The sequence below is a fragment of the Desmodus rotundus genome, chromosome 12, assembly GCF_022682495.2.
Source record: "Desmodus rotundus isolate HL8 chromosome 12, HLdesRot8A.1, whole genome shotgun sequence".
Classification (NCBI taxonomy): Eukaryota; Metazoa; Chordata; class Mammalia; order Chiroptera; family Phyllostomidae; genus Desmodus; species Desmodus rotundus.
In genome coordinates this window covers 62,519,526-62,538,832 of record NC_071398.1, presented here as the reverse complement: position 1 = coordinate 62,538,832, position 19,307 = coordinate 62,519,526, and the positions used below count along the sequence as shown (strand labels likewise).

Sequence of the window (19,307 nt, the reverse complement as noted above, 5' to 3'; positions counted from 1 at the left end):
CTCAGTCTGGGAGGCTCCAGTTGGCCCTTATATTTCTTGAAAAAGCGGTGGACTTTATGTAGAGCTCTCGTGAGAGGGGCAGGTGGGAGAAGAGTAGGCCTCGGCTCATTCCTGGCCCGGCCCTTTCCCTTGGACCACTCTTTCACCTCCTCCCAGCCAGTTCCACCCTGATGCCGGGCAGCAGTCTGCAAGCTCCAGCAGCCTCTCCCAGACTCCCCTGTGTGCTTAGGCCTGGGTGTGACTCTGGCCCTGTGTTTATTTCTGCATATGGGCCTGAGGTTGCAGGGCGGGGAGCTGGAGATGATCACATCAGCCCTAATCATGGGTGGACTCACCCACATGGGCCCCAAACTCACTTATGAGGCCCCTTCTTTGGCTTCAGCTGTCTTTATAGTCAAGTGGGACTGTGTCTTGGCACAGCACATAGATGCTCAACTATTAAAGCATCTTGCTGAGCTGCGTTGGTGTGTGTGTGGGGGGCAAAACATCAGTAGCTTCAAAAGGAACGTGGGTGAGGGGACAAGACTTCTCCCCAAAGCTCACAGGCTACCTCTGTCCTAGAGTGGACAGTCCAAGATGGGGCTTCACGCCTTCTTCTTCCCCTCCCCTCTCGAGTCCCCAGCTCCCCAGCAGTAAACCCAGGCTGCAGGAGCCAGCTGACTGCAGAGCTGTGCTCAGCCACTTAACTGGAGAACAAATACAGAGCCAGAGAAGAGGTTTTCTGGGATCTGCCACTTTGGAGCTTCCAATCTTAAAATAAACTTCCAGCCTAAGGTCCTAGACATTACTGGAGAGTTCAGCTCCTCACGCAAGGGCTTGCTGTGGGACTTCCAGGCAGAGGGTCAAGGCCAGAGGCTGGGCTAGTGACTAGCGCCTGACCTGCTCCTCCTTCCCATCCCCACCCTGCTCCACTGTAATGGGGGACAGGGCAAGAGTCACGGATTTGGGAGTCAAACTCTGGTCTGTAGGTGCCCACGTGGAGTCCTGTAGGCACTCACCGAGCACCTGCTGTGTGCCCAGCACTGGCCAGGGTGTCTGAAATGACACTGGAGGAGTGAAAGGGTGTTTTCTGGCAAATACGATAGAGCCACCTGAGGGTGGCACGTCAGGCTCGGCTGTTGGAGGCTCATGCTGCAGATGTCAGCAGAGACCTGGAAGGGAACCCCAGGCACCGTCTCCCCCAAGGTTGCTGCTGCTCTGCGCCTCCAGCAGGACAGCTTTCACCCAGCCTGCGGAGCCAGGCCTTCCTCCTGCCCTCTCGCCCCGATGCCCCATCTCATACTTTGCTCCCCCGTGGAGCCACTTAGACTTAGGATTCATCTTCTTTCATGCTATTCTCAGCTGTACGTGACTGAGCGATTTTGAGTTTCTACTGGCCCTTGGAGGGGCGTGGAGATCAGCTCTAGGAGCTTGGGTGCAGATAAACAGCTCTTACTCCACCGGGCCTGTCCACCCCAGAGGCCGCCCCCCACCTTCCTGCCCATCCCAGAGGCCACCCCCTACCTTCCTGCCCGTTTTGCAATGACCTTCTCTCTTTCCCAGTGGGTGGGAGGTGGTGTGGATGTTAATGAGCAGAGAGAAGGCTGAGAAGGGGCTGGGGGGAGGTTTGGATGAGAGTCAAGGAATTCCTGCTCCTGCTGCTTGCACTAGGAGCCCTGAGCTGCCTTTCCTGAGATTCCTTTGCAAACCGAGGCAAGTCTCATTTGAAATGGGGCCAGTTTCACACAGAGATTCCCCCCAACCCCCGCCCTGTGCCCAGCCCCTGTCCTGTCTCCCCCTTTCCAGCATCCCCATGCAGGTGTCTAGGGAAGAGAGAGGAGCTTGGGAAGAACCCCGGGAATTTTAAGGGGGTGGGGCGGGGATCTATGTTTTCTACACAGCCTGACCAGCCTCTCCTTGGTATTTATGAGGTCCCAGGCGAGGCATGGAACGTGTCTCAAAGAGGCCAGGCCAAGAGGGCTTTGGAAGGAAGAAGAATCCAGTCCCAAACTGGGGAAGAGGGCTTGGTAGGGCAGGGATGCCCTTCCTCCCAGCTAGTGACCAAACAGTGGTAGACTGCTCCCCAAGGGGCCCGGGAAAAGGAAGAGAGGGAGCTGGGGGAGAAGGGGAAGGAGGAGAAGCTTGGGAGGTGGGACCAAGAGGGCGGGGCGTGGGGGTCTGGAGCCTTTTAGCACTTTGGCTGTAATCAGACTGGAGCCAGGCGGTGGGCGGGCTGCCGGCCGTCCTGGGCGGGTGGCCCAGGTTCTGTGTGAGGCCAGTGCGTGTGCTGCAGGGATCCTGGGTGGTCACTGGCCAGCTTAACCCCAAGGGATGGTGGATCCCACTTTGCCTCCAGCTCCCCTCTCCCAGTCTGCATGTATCAAGTAGGCTATGCATGGAACTTGCTTTCTCTCCCCACCACCTGTTCTGGGCCCCGGAATGATCTGCTTCCAGTGGACCAAAACTACAGAGCCCACTCTCTGCCTCCCTCCCACTCTGCCGTCCTCAGTTCACTCTGCCTCTTGCTCCGCCCACATTGCCTCTCTGTGCCTCTCTGGGTCATACCTCTGTCATTCCGTGTCTACTCCTATCTCTCTCTGTTTGTCTCTCCGTCTGCATGTGTCTCTCTGTGTCCGTGCCTGCCTTTCCTCCTGTCTGAATCTGTCTCCTTATCAGTCTCTGTCATTGCCTGTCTCTCGCTGTGTATCTGTGTCTCTCTCCATCTTGCCCTCTGTATGAATCTGTGTGAGTCCATCTCTCATCTTCTTTCACTCTGCCCGTCTCGTCACCGCTTTCTGTCTCTGCCTTTCTCAGTCTCTGTGTGTGTCTGTTCCTCTCTGTGTTTTCCTTGGTGTGTATCCTTTTTGTCCCTGTCTCTCACCCTCTGCCTCACACCTTCCCCTGAAGTCCCAGCAACACAGTGCAAACAGCAATAGCCTGAAAAAATCAGAAAACCTCAGTCCCCTCCCCCCAACTCAGCCATGCATGATTTGCATGACTCTGTGGGTCAGCTGCCATCTCCTGGCCTCAGTTTCCTCACTCTTGAAACAAGTATGGTGGAGATCTAGCTCCTTTTGTGGGGATCTCTCTTTCTCTTTGCCTCTTGCAGCACAGCCCATCCACCCTGCTTCCCTGCTCCCCGAGGTCAGGGCCTTGGCCCCCTTTGGTTCCCGGTGGGGAGGAGTCTCTGGCACTGTCAGCCAGCAGGCCCGCAAAGGAGGACTCCTCACTCCTTTATCCCCGTAAACGTCAGCGTCGGTCGACAAGGTCCCTTTCTGGGGCCATGTCTGGGACACAAACCAGATTAGCTCATCTCTCTAATCCTCTTTGTGCTGGGGCCTCTGCCAGGCAGGGACACCCACGGCGCAGGGCGAGAGAGCGTGTGTGAGTGTGTGCAGCTTCTCAGAGAAGGCAGGACCGAGGCTCTCCGTACACCCGCCTGCCTGAAAAGCCCCAGTGGGCGGCCCTTGCTGTGTAAGAAACCTCATCAGGTCTGAGCCAGATCTGGGTTTCCTAATCCCAGTCTGCCCTGCCCCACCCCTTCTTTTCTCCAGCCTCCCCCACCCCCCTTCTCCGGGACTGTAGGTCAGCCCAGAACCCACCCCTTCTGCACACATAACACGTGGCATATGTGCACACATTCTCCATTCCTTCGAGGAGAACGGTCGGTCCTTCCATCCCTTCTTGAAAAGCCTGCAGTGTCCGGCTGGGAACAGGGGGCAAGGGCGCGGGATTCACACTCCCAAGTTGGAGGCCTCCAGCCCCTCTCAGAAGTTTCATTTGGAGAGGTCTTTCTTGGCTGATAAGATCAAAGTATTCCCTCTGCCAAATCATTACCTTATTTTTGAGGCAATTATAGAACTTATTGTATCAATTAGCCGGGTCTCCAGATGCAGCCATTTATCTCCGCCTGTCGGGCGATTGCACAAGAAAGGGTCTGTGGGGCCCAGCCGGCCCGGCCGGGGAGGGGAGCAGGGAGCTGTCCCGCTGCCGGCTGCGGGGATAGGCAGGTGGAGGGCGCGGGGCGCCCCCGCGGGACCGGGAAGCGGCCGTCCCCTCTTCGCGTGCCCCGCCACTGCTGCAGGAGCGCTGTTGTCTGCGGGCGCCACACTCGCACGCCTGATGGGGCCCAGGAGGGCGAGCCTGGAGACTAGAGGGCTCAGGTCAGACCGGGACCGCCCGGCGGAAGACCACGCTGCGCTGCAGCCCAGACACCGGCTGCCCTGCCTCGCCGGCGGGTGGCTCGCTCTGGGGGCCGTGCGCCCCGCAGCGGCGTTTCCTGGAAAGGCAGGTCAGGGTGAGTTGGACCCTCGCGGGGGACTCCAGCCTGTCTGGCTCCGGGAAAACCTTAGCGGAGTGTGGCACGGAGCAGCGTGTCTTTCTGTGGGTACCCAAGTGTGGCTTCCTATGCCTCTGCCCTGTCTGCAGCCCCTTCCTGCAGAGAAACAACGGTTCTGGGAAGCACAGAAACACACCTGATTTGGGGGTCAGGTGGGGTTCTCAAACGTTTTGGTCTCAGGACCCGTTTACACTCTTAAAAATTATCAAGGACCCTAAAGAGCTTTTGTTTATGTAAGTCGTATGTACCCATGTTAAAAATTAAAACGAACACAGGAGTCAACTGAGAGCATTCCCAGTAGTCAACACTAGACAATATGAGCAACAAAGTATAAAATAAGTATGTTTGAATCCATACTGATATAAATAGGTAAGTACATAAATATATGGGGAGAAGACACAAATCACCCAGGCAGAAGAATTCCAAATACTTTCCGTAGCTCCTTGGCCCTTAATGAGGTGGTCTATAATTCCCCTCCTTACCTGTGGGCTACAGGTTGTGTCTCCCTCCCATAGAGGACAGAACACAAATGGTGTGGTGGTGGTGGGAGGTGAGGGTAGCTTCACAGGAAGAACCCGGCAGCCTCAGTCAGGCGGTCCCGGTCCGCGTGGACAGTGATAAGGCGCGTTGCTGGCAAGCGCCCTTGGTAGGAAGTGATGAGAATGACACTTCACTCCTGTGGGTTTCCTTCCCATAACCCCAGTCCAATTATAGAAAGAAAAAAGAAAAGAAAAGGGAAAAGAGAAGAAGAGCCTTTGAGTGCAATTGTTACTTTTATTTATTGTGTTCTTTACTGACCACAAATCTTAATTTTGATGTAGTCAGAACTATCAGTTTTTGCCACGTGGTTTTGTGCTTCTTGGGTTTTATTTGCCAAGTCCTTCCTTCATCCAAGCATCACAAAAATATTCCCTTACATTTTTTATTAGCTTTATAGTTTTATGTTTTATACTTCAGCTTTTATTCTACCTAGATTGAATTTCGTACATGGTTCAAAGTCTGACTTTACTTTTTTTCATATAATGTCTCTGAATTTTTTACATTTCTCTGACCATTAACCAAGTACACTTGGTCTATAAATAAACTATATTTTCCAACTTTATCTCAAAACTTTTTTTCAAAGCTATTTATCCTCCCTTGTCCTTCCCTAACCTCTGAACTTCTTGAAAATAAAGTCCACACTCTCCATTAAGGAGAAATCCAGTTTTTCCCTGCCTTAGTTTTCTTAACTCCTATTTGTTTCTTAAGCTGCTATAATCTGGTGTCAGTACTCAAAAGTGTATTTGGTCCTGGTTGGTGTGGCTCAGTGGTTGAGTGGTGGCCTGTGAATCAAAGGGTCCTGGGTTTGATTCCCAGTCTGGGGCACATGCCTGGGTTGCAGGCCAGGTCCCCAGTAGGGGGCGGGTGAGAGGCAACCACACATTGATGTTTCTCTCCCTCACTTTCTCCCTCCCTTTCTTTCTCTAAAAATAAATAAATAAAATATTTTTAAAAAACCATGCTGTTTTTCAAATATTTGGAGATTCTCCAGAGACATTTCTGTTATTGACTTCTAGTTTAATTCCATTGTAGTCACAGAAGATGCTTTGTATGATTTAAACCCGTTTAAACATAATATTTAGACATTTAAAGGTGAGTGTTCTATGTGCACTCAAAAATAATATGTATTTTGTGGCATTTGGTTGGAGTATTCTATAACAATCTGCCCAACTTATGTCTTTATATTTAAAGTAGATTTATTGTTAGGCAGCATATGTGTGAATCTTACTGTTTTATACAACATGACAATCTCTGCCTTTGGGTTATTTAGATCTTTTACATTTTAAGTCATTTTTTTAGATGGTGGGTTTTCAGTCAACATTTTTGCTATTATTATATCATCTGTTCTTTATTCCCCTTTTTCATGAGTTGCTTTATGAGTTTTTTTTCTTTTGGTTGTTTTAGGGATTGCAATATATATACATATATATCTTTAACACTTTGTGGTCTACCTTCATATGATATACTGATTCATGTATCGTATAGGAATCTTACCCTGTTACGCTCCCATTTCTCAGCCTGTGTGTTCTTGTTGTCAAACATTTTACTTCTTCTTATGTTTTAAATCCCACAGTACATTCTGATGAATTTTTAAAGAGATTTAAAGAATAGAAAATACTCTTTAATATTTGCCCACATAGTTACCATGTCGAGTGTTCTACATTCCTTTGTACAGATCCAGTTCTCTAGAATTGTCACCCTTTCACCTGAAGTACACCCTTCAATATTTCTCATACTGCGAGTGTGCTGGAGATGAGCTCCTTCAGCTTGTGTATGTTTGAGAAAAGTCTTTATTTTGCCTTTGTTTTTGACAGGCATTTTCACTAGGTATAGAATCCCCTCTAGGTTGACAGCTTTTTTCCCTCAGGGCTCTGAAGCTAATCACTTGACTCTCTTCAAAATTATATTGTCACCAATGAGAAGTCTGCTATGACTTTTCTTGTTCATCTGTGTATAATATTTTTTTCCCCCATCTGGCTGTTTTGAAGGTTTTTCTCTTTACTACTGGCTTAAACACTTCATGATGTTCCTTGGTGTAGTTTTTTTTCAATGTTTTTTATGCTCAGGTTTCACTGATATTTTTGTATCTGTGGGTTTCTCATTTTCTTCAAGTTTGGAAAATTTTGGCCATTATATGGTCAAATATTTTCCTTCAGAGACTCTGGTTAAACTTATATTAGGTCACTTGAATTTGTCCCAAAGTTCATTGTTAAACTTTTTTTCTTTCCATTCTATGTTTCATATAGTTTTTATTGCTATTTTTTAAGTTTAGCACTAATTTTTTCCACAGTCTGTAATCTGCTATGAATACCATCCTATGTATTAAAGTATATGTACATTTTAACTTTAGATATTGTGGTTTCCATGTCAGAAGTTTGATTTGGGCCTTTTCTCTACTCTTCATGCCTCTAGTCATCTCAGCCTGTCCTCTGTCTCCTTGAACATACGGAATACAGTTACGACAGCTGTTTTCATAGAATTGCGCGCTAATTCTAACACTATGTCCTTTTGGTCAATTATCAATTGATTGATTTTTCTCCTAATTATGGGATATATATAGATCTAGCTCTATTTTCTTCACATGCCTGGTAATTTTTGATTGAGTGCTAGACTTTGGGAATTTTAATTTTGGGGTTTAGATATTTTTGTTTTTCTATACAAATTCTTGAGCTTTGTCTGGGATGCAGTAATGTAAAAAAATCTGATCCTTTTAAGTCTTGCTTTAATTTTGGGGGTTGGGGTGGGAGCAGAGAAATATTTAGTACAGAGCCAGCTTTGGCCTTTATAGAGACAAAACCCTGAGGTGTAGGAGATTTGTCACCCTGCCAGTGAGAACAGAAACCACTCCCCTCTCAGTGAGCTCTGAGTATTGTTCCCTCTACTCCTTTTGGGTGGCGCTCTCCTTGGCCTTGGGCCAGGGTCCTCGCATGCATATGTTGAATAGTGCCCAGGCTGAAGCCTCCGGGGGAGCAGCTGAAAATCTCTGGAGGTCTCCAATACTCTTGTTTCCAACCCTCTCCCCTCCCAGCTCCCAGCTCCATCCCGACTTGGGGAGGTGCCAGGCTGTGCTTTGACCCCCCCCTCACTTCTGGAGCAATCAAAGGACTCACACTGTTTGCTTCTTCTCTGTCCTTTGTTGCCTGATATGCAATGTCTTGAAAATTGTTGTTTACTGTGTGTTGCTCCACGTTTAGTTGTTTTAGTGGGAGAATAAACACAGTGCCCACTATTTCATCTTGGTCAGAAGCAGAATTCTCTAAAATTAAACACACACACACACACACACCTTTTGACTCCTTGCTCTTTGATTACATCTTTGTATTTATGGCACATCTATGATTGTGTACACTGCGTCATTGGCTATTTTGCTGGCAAAAGAGAAATTTTCTTTTCACTAGGCATTGATGAGAAATTAATTGCCTGCTCATAATTTTATACACCCAATAACTGGAAGACTGTTTTAGGGACCAGCTTCTGGCTCCAGGCATTTAAGATCTTCTTTTTCCTCCTCTTACAGCAACACAGCTGGTGTTGCGTCTCCCTGTCTGTGCAAACTGAGGCGGTGTGTGCCGGGTGAGAGCGTTCCCGGGAGCCACTCCTACACGGAGACAGCTACTGCGAGCCTCATAAACACAGTTCACTCAAAAATAGTTTCTTGTTCGACTTACCTTGAGATGAATTCCCAAAACGCTGTGGCTGCCACTCCGAGGCCACTCAGCACCGGGTGACATAGGAGAAGGCAGAGTGACAAGAGCCAGCAGTCTTAACTGATTGCAGTCATCTGACTTCAGCAAATTTTAGACAAACGCATGGCCGAATGAACACACTGTCTGGGCCCTTCAGGGACTGGAAGAGGCTGTGCCAGGAATGGTCCTCGAAGCTTAAACATCCTGGTAAATCTGCCTCTGCTCAGAATGCTCCCTCAATTCAGGCTCCCCGTGGACCATCAGAGTCCCAATGCTTTCCCTGGGCTGATCATGTCCTTTCCTGCGCCCATCTGCCTCTGCGGATCCACCCTCCAGCCCAGGCTCCTCACCGGGCCCCTGGGCAGCCCTGTGCATCGCTCACGCTGTCCTCAGTCCCTGGAATGCCCTTCATCCCCTCCTTTGCCTGCGAGCATCTACCCCTCTTTCGGGACCAGGACAAACGTCATTGCCTCTGGGACACCACTCCTGACTCCGCTGGAGATTAGTTGTTATGCCACAGATTGCCCTTATTTTTATTACAGTCCACATAACACCAGGTCTTGTGTCTGTCTCTCCCACCAGCATCCAAAGCGCTAGGACCCGGTAACTTACTCATCTTTTTACCCCAGTGCCTGTCAGTGAGTGGCACCTAGTGGGAGCTGTTGCGTGGATGGCCGAATGGATGGAATCTGTTTCCTCCCACAGAGTGCTGGCTCTCGATTACTTACTTGACTCGCTAAGGGTTTTTTTCTTTTTCTTTTTCTTTTTGCAGGAGAGACAGTGTAGACATTTTTGAAGCATAATTAGATGGGCAAAGGAATAAAAATAAAATAAATGCCAATAGACTCCTCCTGACCCCCGTTTAACAAATAGTGATGGGGCACCAGCTATGTGTCGGTTACTGTTCCGGGGGCTACGTAATAGTAATGGCTCTTACCCGCCGAGCGCTTACTTAGGCCCCAGCTAGTCTGACGTCGATTTGCTCACTTAAGGCTCACAGCACCCCTGAGAGGTTGTCGCTGTGGTCTCCCTGTCACTAGTTTGGGCTCCCATCCGTGTCTGAGACAGGGACTGTGGCCGTGGTCCACCCTTCGCTGTCAGGCAGATGGCCGAGCAACGACAGGGGGAGGGGACGCACCTCCGCTCACACCAGGTCTCTGAAGCGGGTCCTGTCTCGGGGAGGAGGAGGCGCTGCGGGCCTCGGTGCAGAGAATCGCAGGAACAGAAACACCAGGGGGCGCCAGCCACTCAGCTTTGGGAAGAAGGGAGCCCCGCCTTCCCACTTCGACCTGCAGCCCTCTCCGCCCTGTGCCTTTCCCCAAAGGCGGCAAACCATCTCTCTCCTGTCGTCCGGACCCTGGTGCTGAAAGGCAGGCTAGCAGAGGCTGAGCTGCTGGAGGCCGACTTTCCTTACTCGTCTTTGGAACCCCCTTGTCCTCATCCACGCGGACCAGTATCCTTTCTTGTTCCTATACTTCGGGGTCTCGACCCAAAGGTTTCCTTGCTCTGCTGAACTTCTTAGGCACTTTGGGGGTCCCATCACCCATTTGGGCGCCGACTGTATCCTGCCCAGCACTGCCCTGAGGTGTCCCATCCGTCAAAATCAAACTTGTTCCCCCTCAAAGTGTAAAGTCTAGCCCTTAGCATGAGGCTTGGCACACAGTCAGTGCCAAACAAACGTGTGCTGAATGGGTGACGGGCAGGCGCAGCAGGTGTGTGTGGGCGTGAGTCCCTCTCAACCCGGCTCAGGGTCTGCAGAGCCATCGGCAACACACACCAGTTGGAAATATGCGAATGAGAATTTCATAGTTTCACATTTCTATTTCGTCCAACCTCCTTTATGTTTGTGTCCAGCTGGGGCTACGAACACCCAGAAGGTGTGGATGAGGAATGAGGATGTGTCTGGGGTGCGGGGAGCAGCACGGGGGCACCGGGCAGGGAGCAGAGCTTTCCCAGGGAGAGAATAAGGCCTGCACAGAGAATGAAGGAGAGAGAGGTGCCAAGGGCTGGGTTGGAGCAGAAGGAAAGTGAGCTCTGAATAGGAGCCTTGTGTGTGGCCCTGTGGTGTTGATTCACCAAGTTTCAGGGGAGGGAAAACCCACCAGGGATGAAGAAGGGGCCTGTGTGCTGTGGGCACCACCCCCATACCACCCGACCACGCTGAGGCCCAAACAGCCCTGGGAGGCTTTGACTGGGCTGGGCGGGCTGGGGAAGCAGGGGAGTGGGAGGCTGGGCACTGTAGGGAAGGGAGAGGGGTGAGTTTTTGGAGTGAAAAAGGCCCTTCTTGGGAGGGCTGTGTGTTTGCGACCAGGAGCGGGAGGTGTCTCCCACACCGGCAGGTGTGGCAGATCAGAGCACAAGCTGGGAGGGGATAGACATTCGAGGCCTCAGTGACTGCATGTCCACACCTTAGGAGCCAAGGAGGCCTTGTGAGTAAGCGCTTCCCAGAGCCAGCGCTCCACAGACGGAGGCACCGTCTGGGAGGAGAGGCTCCACTGTCCTCCCCTTGGCCGTCAAACCGGTTCAGAGATAGGACGACAGGATTTTTGTGGCAACATGTACAGTGGACAGGCCTAGGCCAGTGGGCAGAGGGCAAGGTCTGGAATCTGGGGCAGCTCAGGCGAGTAAGATCAATACCCAGAGAACCAGGTGAAGGGAAGGAGGAACACCTGAGGCAGCAGCCAGGGCTGAGCTGGCAATTCCTGGTCCCAGGTCTGGTCAGGGGGAGCACATGGCCAAGCAGAAGCAAGGGAGCCAGACTGGCTCTTTAGCCCGAGCCCTGAGGGAGGCTAGACAGGGCGGTTTGGACCAGTCGCCTGGCCTTTTTTGGGGGGCTTCCTTCTCGTCTGTAAGGAGGGAGCTGGAATGAAGGGTCTCTCAGCTTCCTTCTTGCTCTAAGATTCAATGGCCAGCCACCCCTCTCCTATCTCCTCCCTGAACCCCATCCTCAGTGCCCTACTCTGAGCTGAAAGTCTCCAGAGGGTTCACAGGTAGGAATTTGATGGACAAAGTAATATTTAAACTCTCCGCGTGTATTCTCCCATAGCGTTGGCTACAGTAGGGCCCGTGGGAGGTGGGTGGTCCGGAAGGCCAATGGAATGGCTTCAATTCCAGCTGTGACATCGAACCTCAGCCCCACTCTGCTGGGGGTCCTTGGGCCATGATATGTACCTCGGTGAGCCTCAATTACCGTGGGGGTCAAGTAGGAATATCTGCCTCTCTTAGTCGTTAAGTGAAGTTACATATACTTAAGGCCTGTTTCAGAGTTTGGAACCAAATACTTTCTTTAAAGGACTTAACCATGGCCAAGAGGTACAGCCGAGTCTGAGATGGAGATTGAGGTGCCAGTTTACCAGAGAGTTAAGTACCCTTGGGACCCACAGGGAGGAAAAAAAGGGAAGGCAAAGTTGAGCTGCAGCTCAGCCAATCCTATGGGGGGTGGGGGTGGGTTGAAGCTGGGGTGACCCTTCAGAACTCCCTTGATTAGGGACAAGGGGTCCGGTCTCCAGCTCCCACATCAACCAGCCTGCCCATGGAAGGAGCCGTGACCATGGTCAAACTGGTCTCTTTCAGTTAAGGCCGTCCCTACACCGGGCTTACAGCAGAGGGAGTTCACTGCCAGCGTTCCCCACAGCCAGGGGAAGAAACCCTTCATTCCTGAAGGGAGCCCGGGGTATCTGCCTCGTTAAATGACCAATGACCGAGCAGGTCTCTTGTCAAGCTAAGTAGGTGACTCTCCAGGGATAAGGCAAATCTTGTTGGGACACTTCCAGTAACTTCTGAGCCGACCACTTCAGCGGCATAGACAGAGCCACAGGCTACTCCGTGTCACCTCAATTCCGCCAGGATCGCCTTCAACAGCCCCACGCAGCTTTTTAACCCCACTTGTGTTTACTCAGTTGGTTGTCTGTAACTTCTTGTGTTAATGTCTCCCTTCTCCCAACTAGATTGTGAGTGCCCTGAGGGCAGGGGACACTTTAAGACTTGTCTTCCGTAAATAGCTACCTCGGCTTAAGTCTCCTCAAATAGGGGTACGCTGCTTGAGGGAAATCAGATGGTCTCCCGGGTTAGGTCTGATCATCCACTCCTGGGGGCAGGGCCAGGGGGGGCAGGAGGCACATAGTGGTGCCCTGCAGGGCTGAAGCTCACGCCATTCTCAGAATCAGACCAGGCCCTTATCTAGAGCCCCACCTTAATCTACTGCATCAGGGTCTCCAGAGGGCCTGGGGTCAGCCGCAGGGCACTCTTATTTATGAAACCAAGGGGATGGCAAAAGCAAAGCCCTGGGGCCGTCAGTCCAGGTCCCTCACTTACTAAGGCCCCTTGCACAAGTCTCTGATCTCAGTGACCTCACCGGAACACCCGGGGCCAATACCTCACAGCCCAGGTGAAGCTCAGGCAGGCAGGCAGTGTGTGTGCGGAAGCTTTAACCCAACAGACATTCCTGCCTCCGAATACCATTGCCTTTTAAAGGCAAAGAACAAGTTCTTGTGAATGAACTAGTGAGGGAGGGCTGGGAGGCACTATTTCTCCAAAGGTGGTCCTCAGGTCACCTGTGTCGCCGGCCCCTCACACACCTCCAGGAGTCTGTGCACTCAGCAGGCTCGGCAGGTTGTACTGAGTGAAGCACAGTCAGGTTTGAGAACTGCTACCCCTGACTCCTTCCTCCTCTGCTCTTACCCATGAATTGGCCGATGCGAGGGCAGATGGCTGGCTATAGGTCCTCACGTTTTCTGAGCTAATTTTACAGCAACTACATTAAAACGGCCCCTGTGGGACAGTGCCTGCCTGTGACTCACGAGCATGAAGAAAACACATCAGGGTTTCCAAAGACAGCTGACATTTCGTTTCAGGTCCTGAGCACTGAGTGTTCTTTACAAACCACACACGTGCAGACTGACGAGGACACACTGTTGGCAGGCTGCTGTGGGAAATGGGATGCCCAGTGTTTGTTGAAATGATCATTATTTGGCTTAAATGCTGGAAACTTAGGATATGTCAACACCCACAGTTTGAGCATCTTTTGTACATCAAAGGATTTCAAATGCTTCTGTCTGGCTACACCTTGCACGTACTAACAATGCAGCAGCAACAGCACTGGACTGGGAGACAGGGGTGCATGCGTCACTGGTGAAGAGAGAGGCAGGACGAGATCAGGCATTCTGAAGTCAGGGCGCAGGAATCAGGGGCGGCTCCAGGGTCTCTGGATCCTGTGAAGCCATCAACCAGATCTACATCGGAGCACACCCATTTTACCTGGGATAGAGCCTACCCTTTCTTAGATTCTCAAAAGGTCCAGAACCCCCAAATGGTTTTAAATTACGGACTAGATATTGTGAAGGCTTCTCCCAGCTCTAAGACTACGGAAAACCAGTGCCCCAGATCTCACCTGGATGGGTTGCTGACTTCATCTGGTTTTTGAAGCCGTGAACGAACAACTCCCTCTACACCACTTGCTTCTTCCTGAACGAAACAGGCCCCGCGGGGCCACATTCTTCGCTTTGTACAAACAAGACTATGTTTCCCCCAGACAGGACGATTTAACTTGTTTTAATGTAGTCTGCTATAAAAATGGATGCAGCCTTCTGTATGGCACATTTGCTTCACAAATGTTAATGACGAGTTAATGCTTGGGTTACGTGTTGCCGTCGTTACAAAGAACCTGTTGACCAGTGACATAGCTTTTGCAACATGGGTTAAACACCAGAATTGTGAATCATGGAACTTTTACTTAGCACACACAATCTACAGCAAACTTAAATACTAATCTATAACACCTAACTGGATTATTGGATCCATTGCAGTATTGTGCTTATTTATCTCAGAAGATAGGCAACTAGCAAAAATACACATTTCTTTTCCATTTCCCCACCCCCATATTACACTGTAAAAGAAATACATTATTCAGTGCACTTCCTAAGAAATAAACTTCCTCATAATCTCTCTCTATATATATCTATGCCCAAACATAGGAAGAGCACAATGCAACTTTTAAGATTACCATGTAAAGCACGAGAGGTATTAGCACTCTGGGACCATCGGAAGTTCAGCTCCTTTCACAGCACCGTCATTGGCTGTGTGTGGGAATCCGGGTCAGTGCAGGACTGCTTTGGGTGGTGTGAGGTGTCCCCTCCATCACTTGGAAGACTCTCCGGGGCATCGACAGTTTTCCATTTCCGAGTATTGGCCTTCATCAGGGCTGTGGAGACACCAGCGTGCTCCCCTGCGTTACACCACCACCTGCCCATCAACTCGTATTGGATTCAGAGGGAACAGACTTAAATGACAGCAGGGGTCAGGGGAGATGATGGCTGGGAGGGCGTTTGTGAAGCGCCCACGGCCCCTCCATCCCTGTGGACACAAAGCCACGTCAGCACACATCAGAGCTGGGTTGTGTGCAGTGTTGTCTGAGGGAAGGAGAAAGCTCTGAGGTTCTAAGGACTTTGAATTGATCACATCACTATATTCTGAGGACAGCTTCTGTCCTCACAAACCTGTTATGATGGAAATGATGTAAGTTTCCAGAACAAAAGAGATTGCAACTTGGTAGCTTGCGGGCTAAATGCAGCTGCAGAAATGCTTATAGCACTGTTTAACATTTTTTTGAATTTCTTGGTAGTTAAAATGAGAATGTTTCTCATGAAAATTTGGATTTTATGAAAACTTGAGGAGCCAGTAACATAGCTTTTGCATGGCGACAAGCAGCTGGAGCTGAACAGGAGAGGACGAGCCTTTGAAAGGGGCTCGGGCAATCCAGTTTGCTACGGGTCCCTCACGCCACGTGACTGAGTGCCCGTTCCGCTCCTGTGCATGGCCAGTTGAGCTCTGTGACACCGGGGTTAGTGTGGCTCTGCCTTTCTATGAGCCTGAAGACCTGACTTCGTTGGGCACGTCCCCCATCTCCTTGTAGACAAGACGGCTCCTCTGACTGACTGGGTTCCAGACCCGTCCAGTTGCTTTGGGAGGTAATCTTAACATGCATCTCTACTCATCCTTTACCCTATATTGCAAACTCCAAAGATATGCTCACACTGATATTTATGTGTTAAGTGTGTGTATGTTAAACATGTGAAGGGGCGTGTGTCTATACAGATACATGAACACTTGCATTTAGGCAAAAGTTAAACAGATACAGACACCAGGTGCTGCCAGCCTGGAGAATAAGTGTAACAATTTGGTAAAACCTATATAATTCTGACTTATAATATTATAAGGAGTGAATTTTAAGTTATTGCTTTTTGATTACAGAATTAAAGATCTCATTCTGTTGCAAAACTGTTACATGAGAATGAGTAACCAGTTCCTATTCAAGTGACGGCAATCACAATCAGAAGTTCCTCACACAACGGTAGAGGCCTGAAGACAGCTTTTGAATGGAGATGTGATTTCCTTCTAGTCGAGAATTTATGAAGGAACCTGGGAGTGACTTAATTTTTGAAAAGTACAAGAAAATCAGCACCCCAACTACCCAACGCTCAGGAGGGCGTCTCACGGGCTCTGAAAGGCTCCGATGTGCGGTGGGTTCACCCCACCTTCGGGACACCCGCTCTACTCATGCAGCCGGTAGTATTCAAGACAGTGAAAGAGGGTTAAAAGCAGTTTGTTTTCAACATTCAGAATTCACAGAGGATCTCATTTTCTGCAATTAAACGAGCCGGTTTGTGTTTCTGCTGCAGAATCACATTCATATGGCAGTCTTATTTCAGGCACTTTTAAAACATGTTCATCTGGAATAAAAATCTGCATGAACCACTTCTGCATAATTAAAAATGAGTATCGAGTGATTCTAGTCCCCAAAAAAGACAGCAAGTCACCACCTGGTGTACTCAGTTACCTTCACACGTTGGAGACTGCCGAGTCTGAGACATCTTTGAGGTGCCCTTCAAAGCTTTATGGTACAAAGAGGTGAATCATAAAAATCCAAACTACTCAGTTTCTACTTAAAAAAATACAAAAAGGCAAAATACACTCAATGTATTATACAGATGGTTTCAGCTACTATCAAAATAAATAATGATCTGACTCGGCGGTGGGACTCTTGAGTGCTTGGATGACATGGACGGAATGTCGAGTGTGGGCCCACCCCCCCAGAGACTAGCTGCCGGTAGGCAGAAGGATCTCGACACCCTTGCCATTGGCCACGACGGCATTCGAAGAGCAGCTGTTCGCCAGGTCTTCTGAGCTGGTCAACGGGGTCGCCTGGGAATGAGCTTTGGTCAGTGGAGCGGAAGTGGATGGAGAAGGGGCAAGGCCGGGCTTTTTGGGTGGGATGGGTGGAGGGTTTCCTCTCTCAGCTCTGGGGATGGTCGGGGACTTGATTCCTGGAGCCAGGGGACTCAGAGGACTGGATACTTTCCCTGGAGTTGGTGAATGGCTGGTGTCACCTCGTGGGCTGGCAGTACTGGCCAGATTTCGATAGTCTGTGCCGAAGGGGGAGCTGTTGGGGGAGACGGGCTTGATGGGCCCTTGCTGGCTGGTGAATCTGGAGAGCACCTGAGTGACTGTGTTGCGGGCCAGCTGCTTGGCGGCAGAGTTGTCCATGAGGGTAGGGGACAGGTCCCTGGACGGGGGACTCTGCAGACCGCTGACTTGTTGGTCCTGATCTGCTTGGGACTGGAATTTGTGCCGAGCTGCATGGAACCGCTGGTTGATCCCTACCTGGTAGGATGACTGGTAGCCAGGACTGCTAGCTGAGGACCCCAAGAGGCGCTTAGTTAGTACTGGTGACGAGCAAGGAGAGGATGTGAGAGAGGAGGATGCAGTGCTGCTGGGAGACAGTGAGCTCCCACTGGAGGGGAGCTGACTCGGCATTGGGACTGGACTCTCAGTCCCCACAGCACACCCACCATTCTCCACTGCTTTCTCTGGGGCTGATCCCACAGATTTCTCTCGTGGAGGCACTTGGTTTTCTACACTGCTGCCTGTAATCAACTCCTTGGTAGTCTGTATCTCTGGGTCCAAATGGCCATTGGTTTTGGCATAACAGTAAGTAGGAGTGGTGGGACCAGGCAGCCCAGTGATCACTGCCTTGGCCGCACTGCTCCCGTGGGTTCTTTCTGCCTGAAAACTCTCCGTTTGGCAGAATACAGACACTAGCCTGGGGGGCTCGGTCACTGTGCCTTTAGATGCGGTTACTGGTTTCTTTAGTTGCTCATTAGAACTACAACGCTGGTGAGAAGCTTCTAGATCCTTCACGATCTTCCTCAAACTTTCCATCTCTTCTTTCAGAGTTTTGGTCCGGTTCTCTTCTCTGTTCAGTTTAGCTCTCAGTTGTTCCCTTTCGATGTCAAACTCAGACAACTGCTTCTCCACCTGGGCCTCCGTCTGCAGGCCTCGCTTCCTCTCAGCGGCCAGCTCCTCCTCCAGCTCACTGACGCGGCCCCGCTCCTGCTGCAGCTGCAGGCTCAGCTCCCCGGCCCGGTGCCCCTCCTCGGCAGCCTTGCTGCTGGCTTTCTTGCACTCGAGCACCAGCATGGACGAGAGCTGCTTGTGGCGGGCACGCTCCTCCTCCAGCTGACTGCACAGCTTCTTCTGCTCCTTCTCAAACTTTTTCACCTGGGACTTCTCAAACTCCAACTAGGGAAGAATGCCACCACACATGTTGGTTAGAGGCAGGAAACAGAGATGCACTGAACAAGCACTGTGAGGAGAGGGCTCTGGCTAGCTGTTCCCGGCACACAAGGCGGTGTGCGTGCCCTGTGCTCGGGTCGGTGTCCTGAAGTGTCAGGACACCTACCACAAGCTGTACACGTTGTGATTTTTCTGATCCACACCCAAGGACATTTTTTCATTGCTTTTGGAGACAGAGGAAGGGAGAGAGAAAAACATTGACTGGTTGCCTCCCATACATGCCTAGACCGGGGACTGTGCACGCCTGGACCAAGGGTCGCAAGCACCCACACCCAGGTGGGGAATCCAACCTGCAACCTTTTGGTCACAGCTCGATGCTCCAACCAACTGAGCCACACTGGCCAGGGTCATGCATTGTAACTTAATCTTTCTTTGATGATTTAGGAGGCACCTCTAGTTCTTATAGAGCAGGGTGTCAAACTCATTTTTACCGGGGGCCACCATCAGCCTCGTGGTTGCCTTAAAAGGGCGGAGCATAATGTTAGGACTGTATAAATGTAACTATTCCTTAACTAGGGGCAAGGAGCTTGGCGGTGCCCCTGGGTAGAAACAAGGTGGAGGGCCGGATTCGGCCCGCGGGCCTTGTGCTTGCCCCCTGTGTTACAGAGTCGCAGGGTTGTTAGTGGGAATACGAACCATCACTGTGTTTAAGGTGTGGTGAGTTCAGAGGATTAGAAGCAATCAAAACAGACAATAGAAAGCCATATAAACCAGATTTTGTGATGAATGCTGCTGAAAACAAAGTCTTTAAATAAGCTTCAGTAACAATTCTTCCTGGTCTTTAAAAACAAATACACATTAAATAGTTCCACTTAAATCATACTTCTTATACAAATGCAGTCCGTTTTAATCATCATCTCAACTGTATTAAAAGGGAAGGGTTGAAGGAACCCTTTTAGTCAGTATTTTTCAAACTGTGAGACCCATTAATGGATGGGGAAACCAATTTAGTGAGTCACGACCAGAATGAGGACATGTTCATTGATTTTAGAGAGAGAGAAGGGGTGGGGGGTGGGGGAGATGTTTCTTCTCCCCCACCCCCGATGTGAGAAACATCAACTGGCTGTCTCCAGTATGTGCCCCGTGTGGGATCGAACCCACAACCAAGGTATGTGCCCTGACTGAGAATCGAA

At 50.3% G+C, this 19,307-nt stretch overlaps 1 protein-coding gene across 1 annotated transcript in view; it reads right to left on the bottom strand.

Annotated features, from left to right (window-relative positions):
- Window positions 1-14,079: 14,079 nt before the first annotated feature.
- Window positions 14,080-19,307, bottom strand: part of CTTNBP2NL (CTTNBP2 N-terminal like) — a 45,192-nt gene continuing 39,964 nt past the window's right edge. The window contains exon 6 of the mRNA XM_024570631.3: window positions 14,080-18,120. Within this exon, the coding sequence (XP_024426399.2) occupies window positions 16,639-18,120 (1,482 nt within the window). The 3' untranslated portion in view covers window positions 14,080-16,638. The remainder of the gene's footprint in view (window positions 18,121-19,307) is intronic.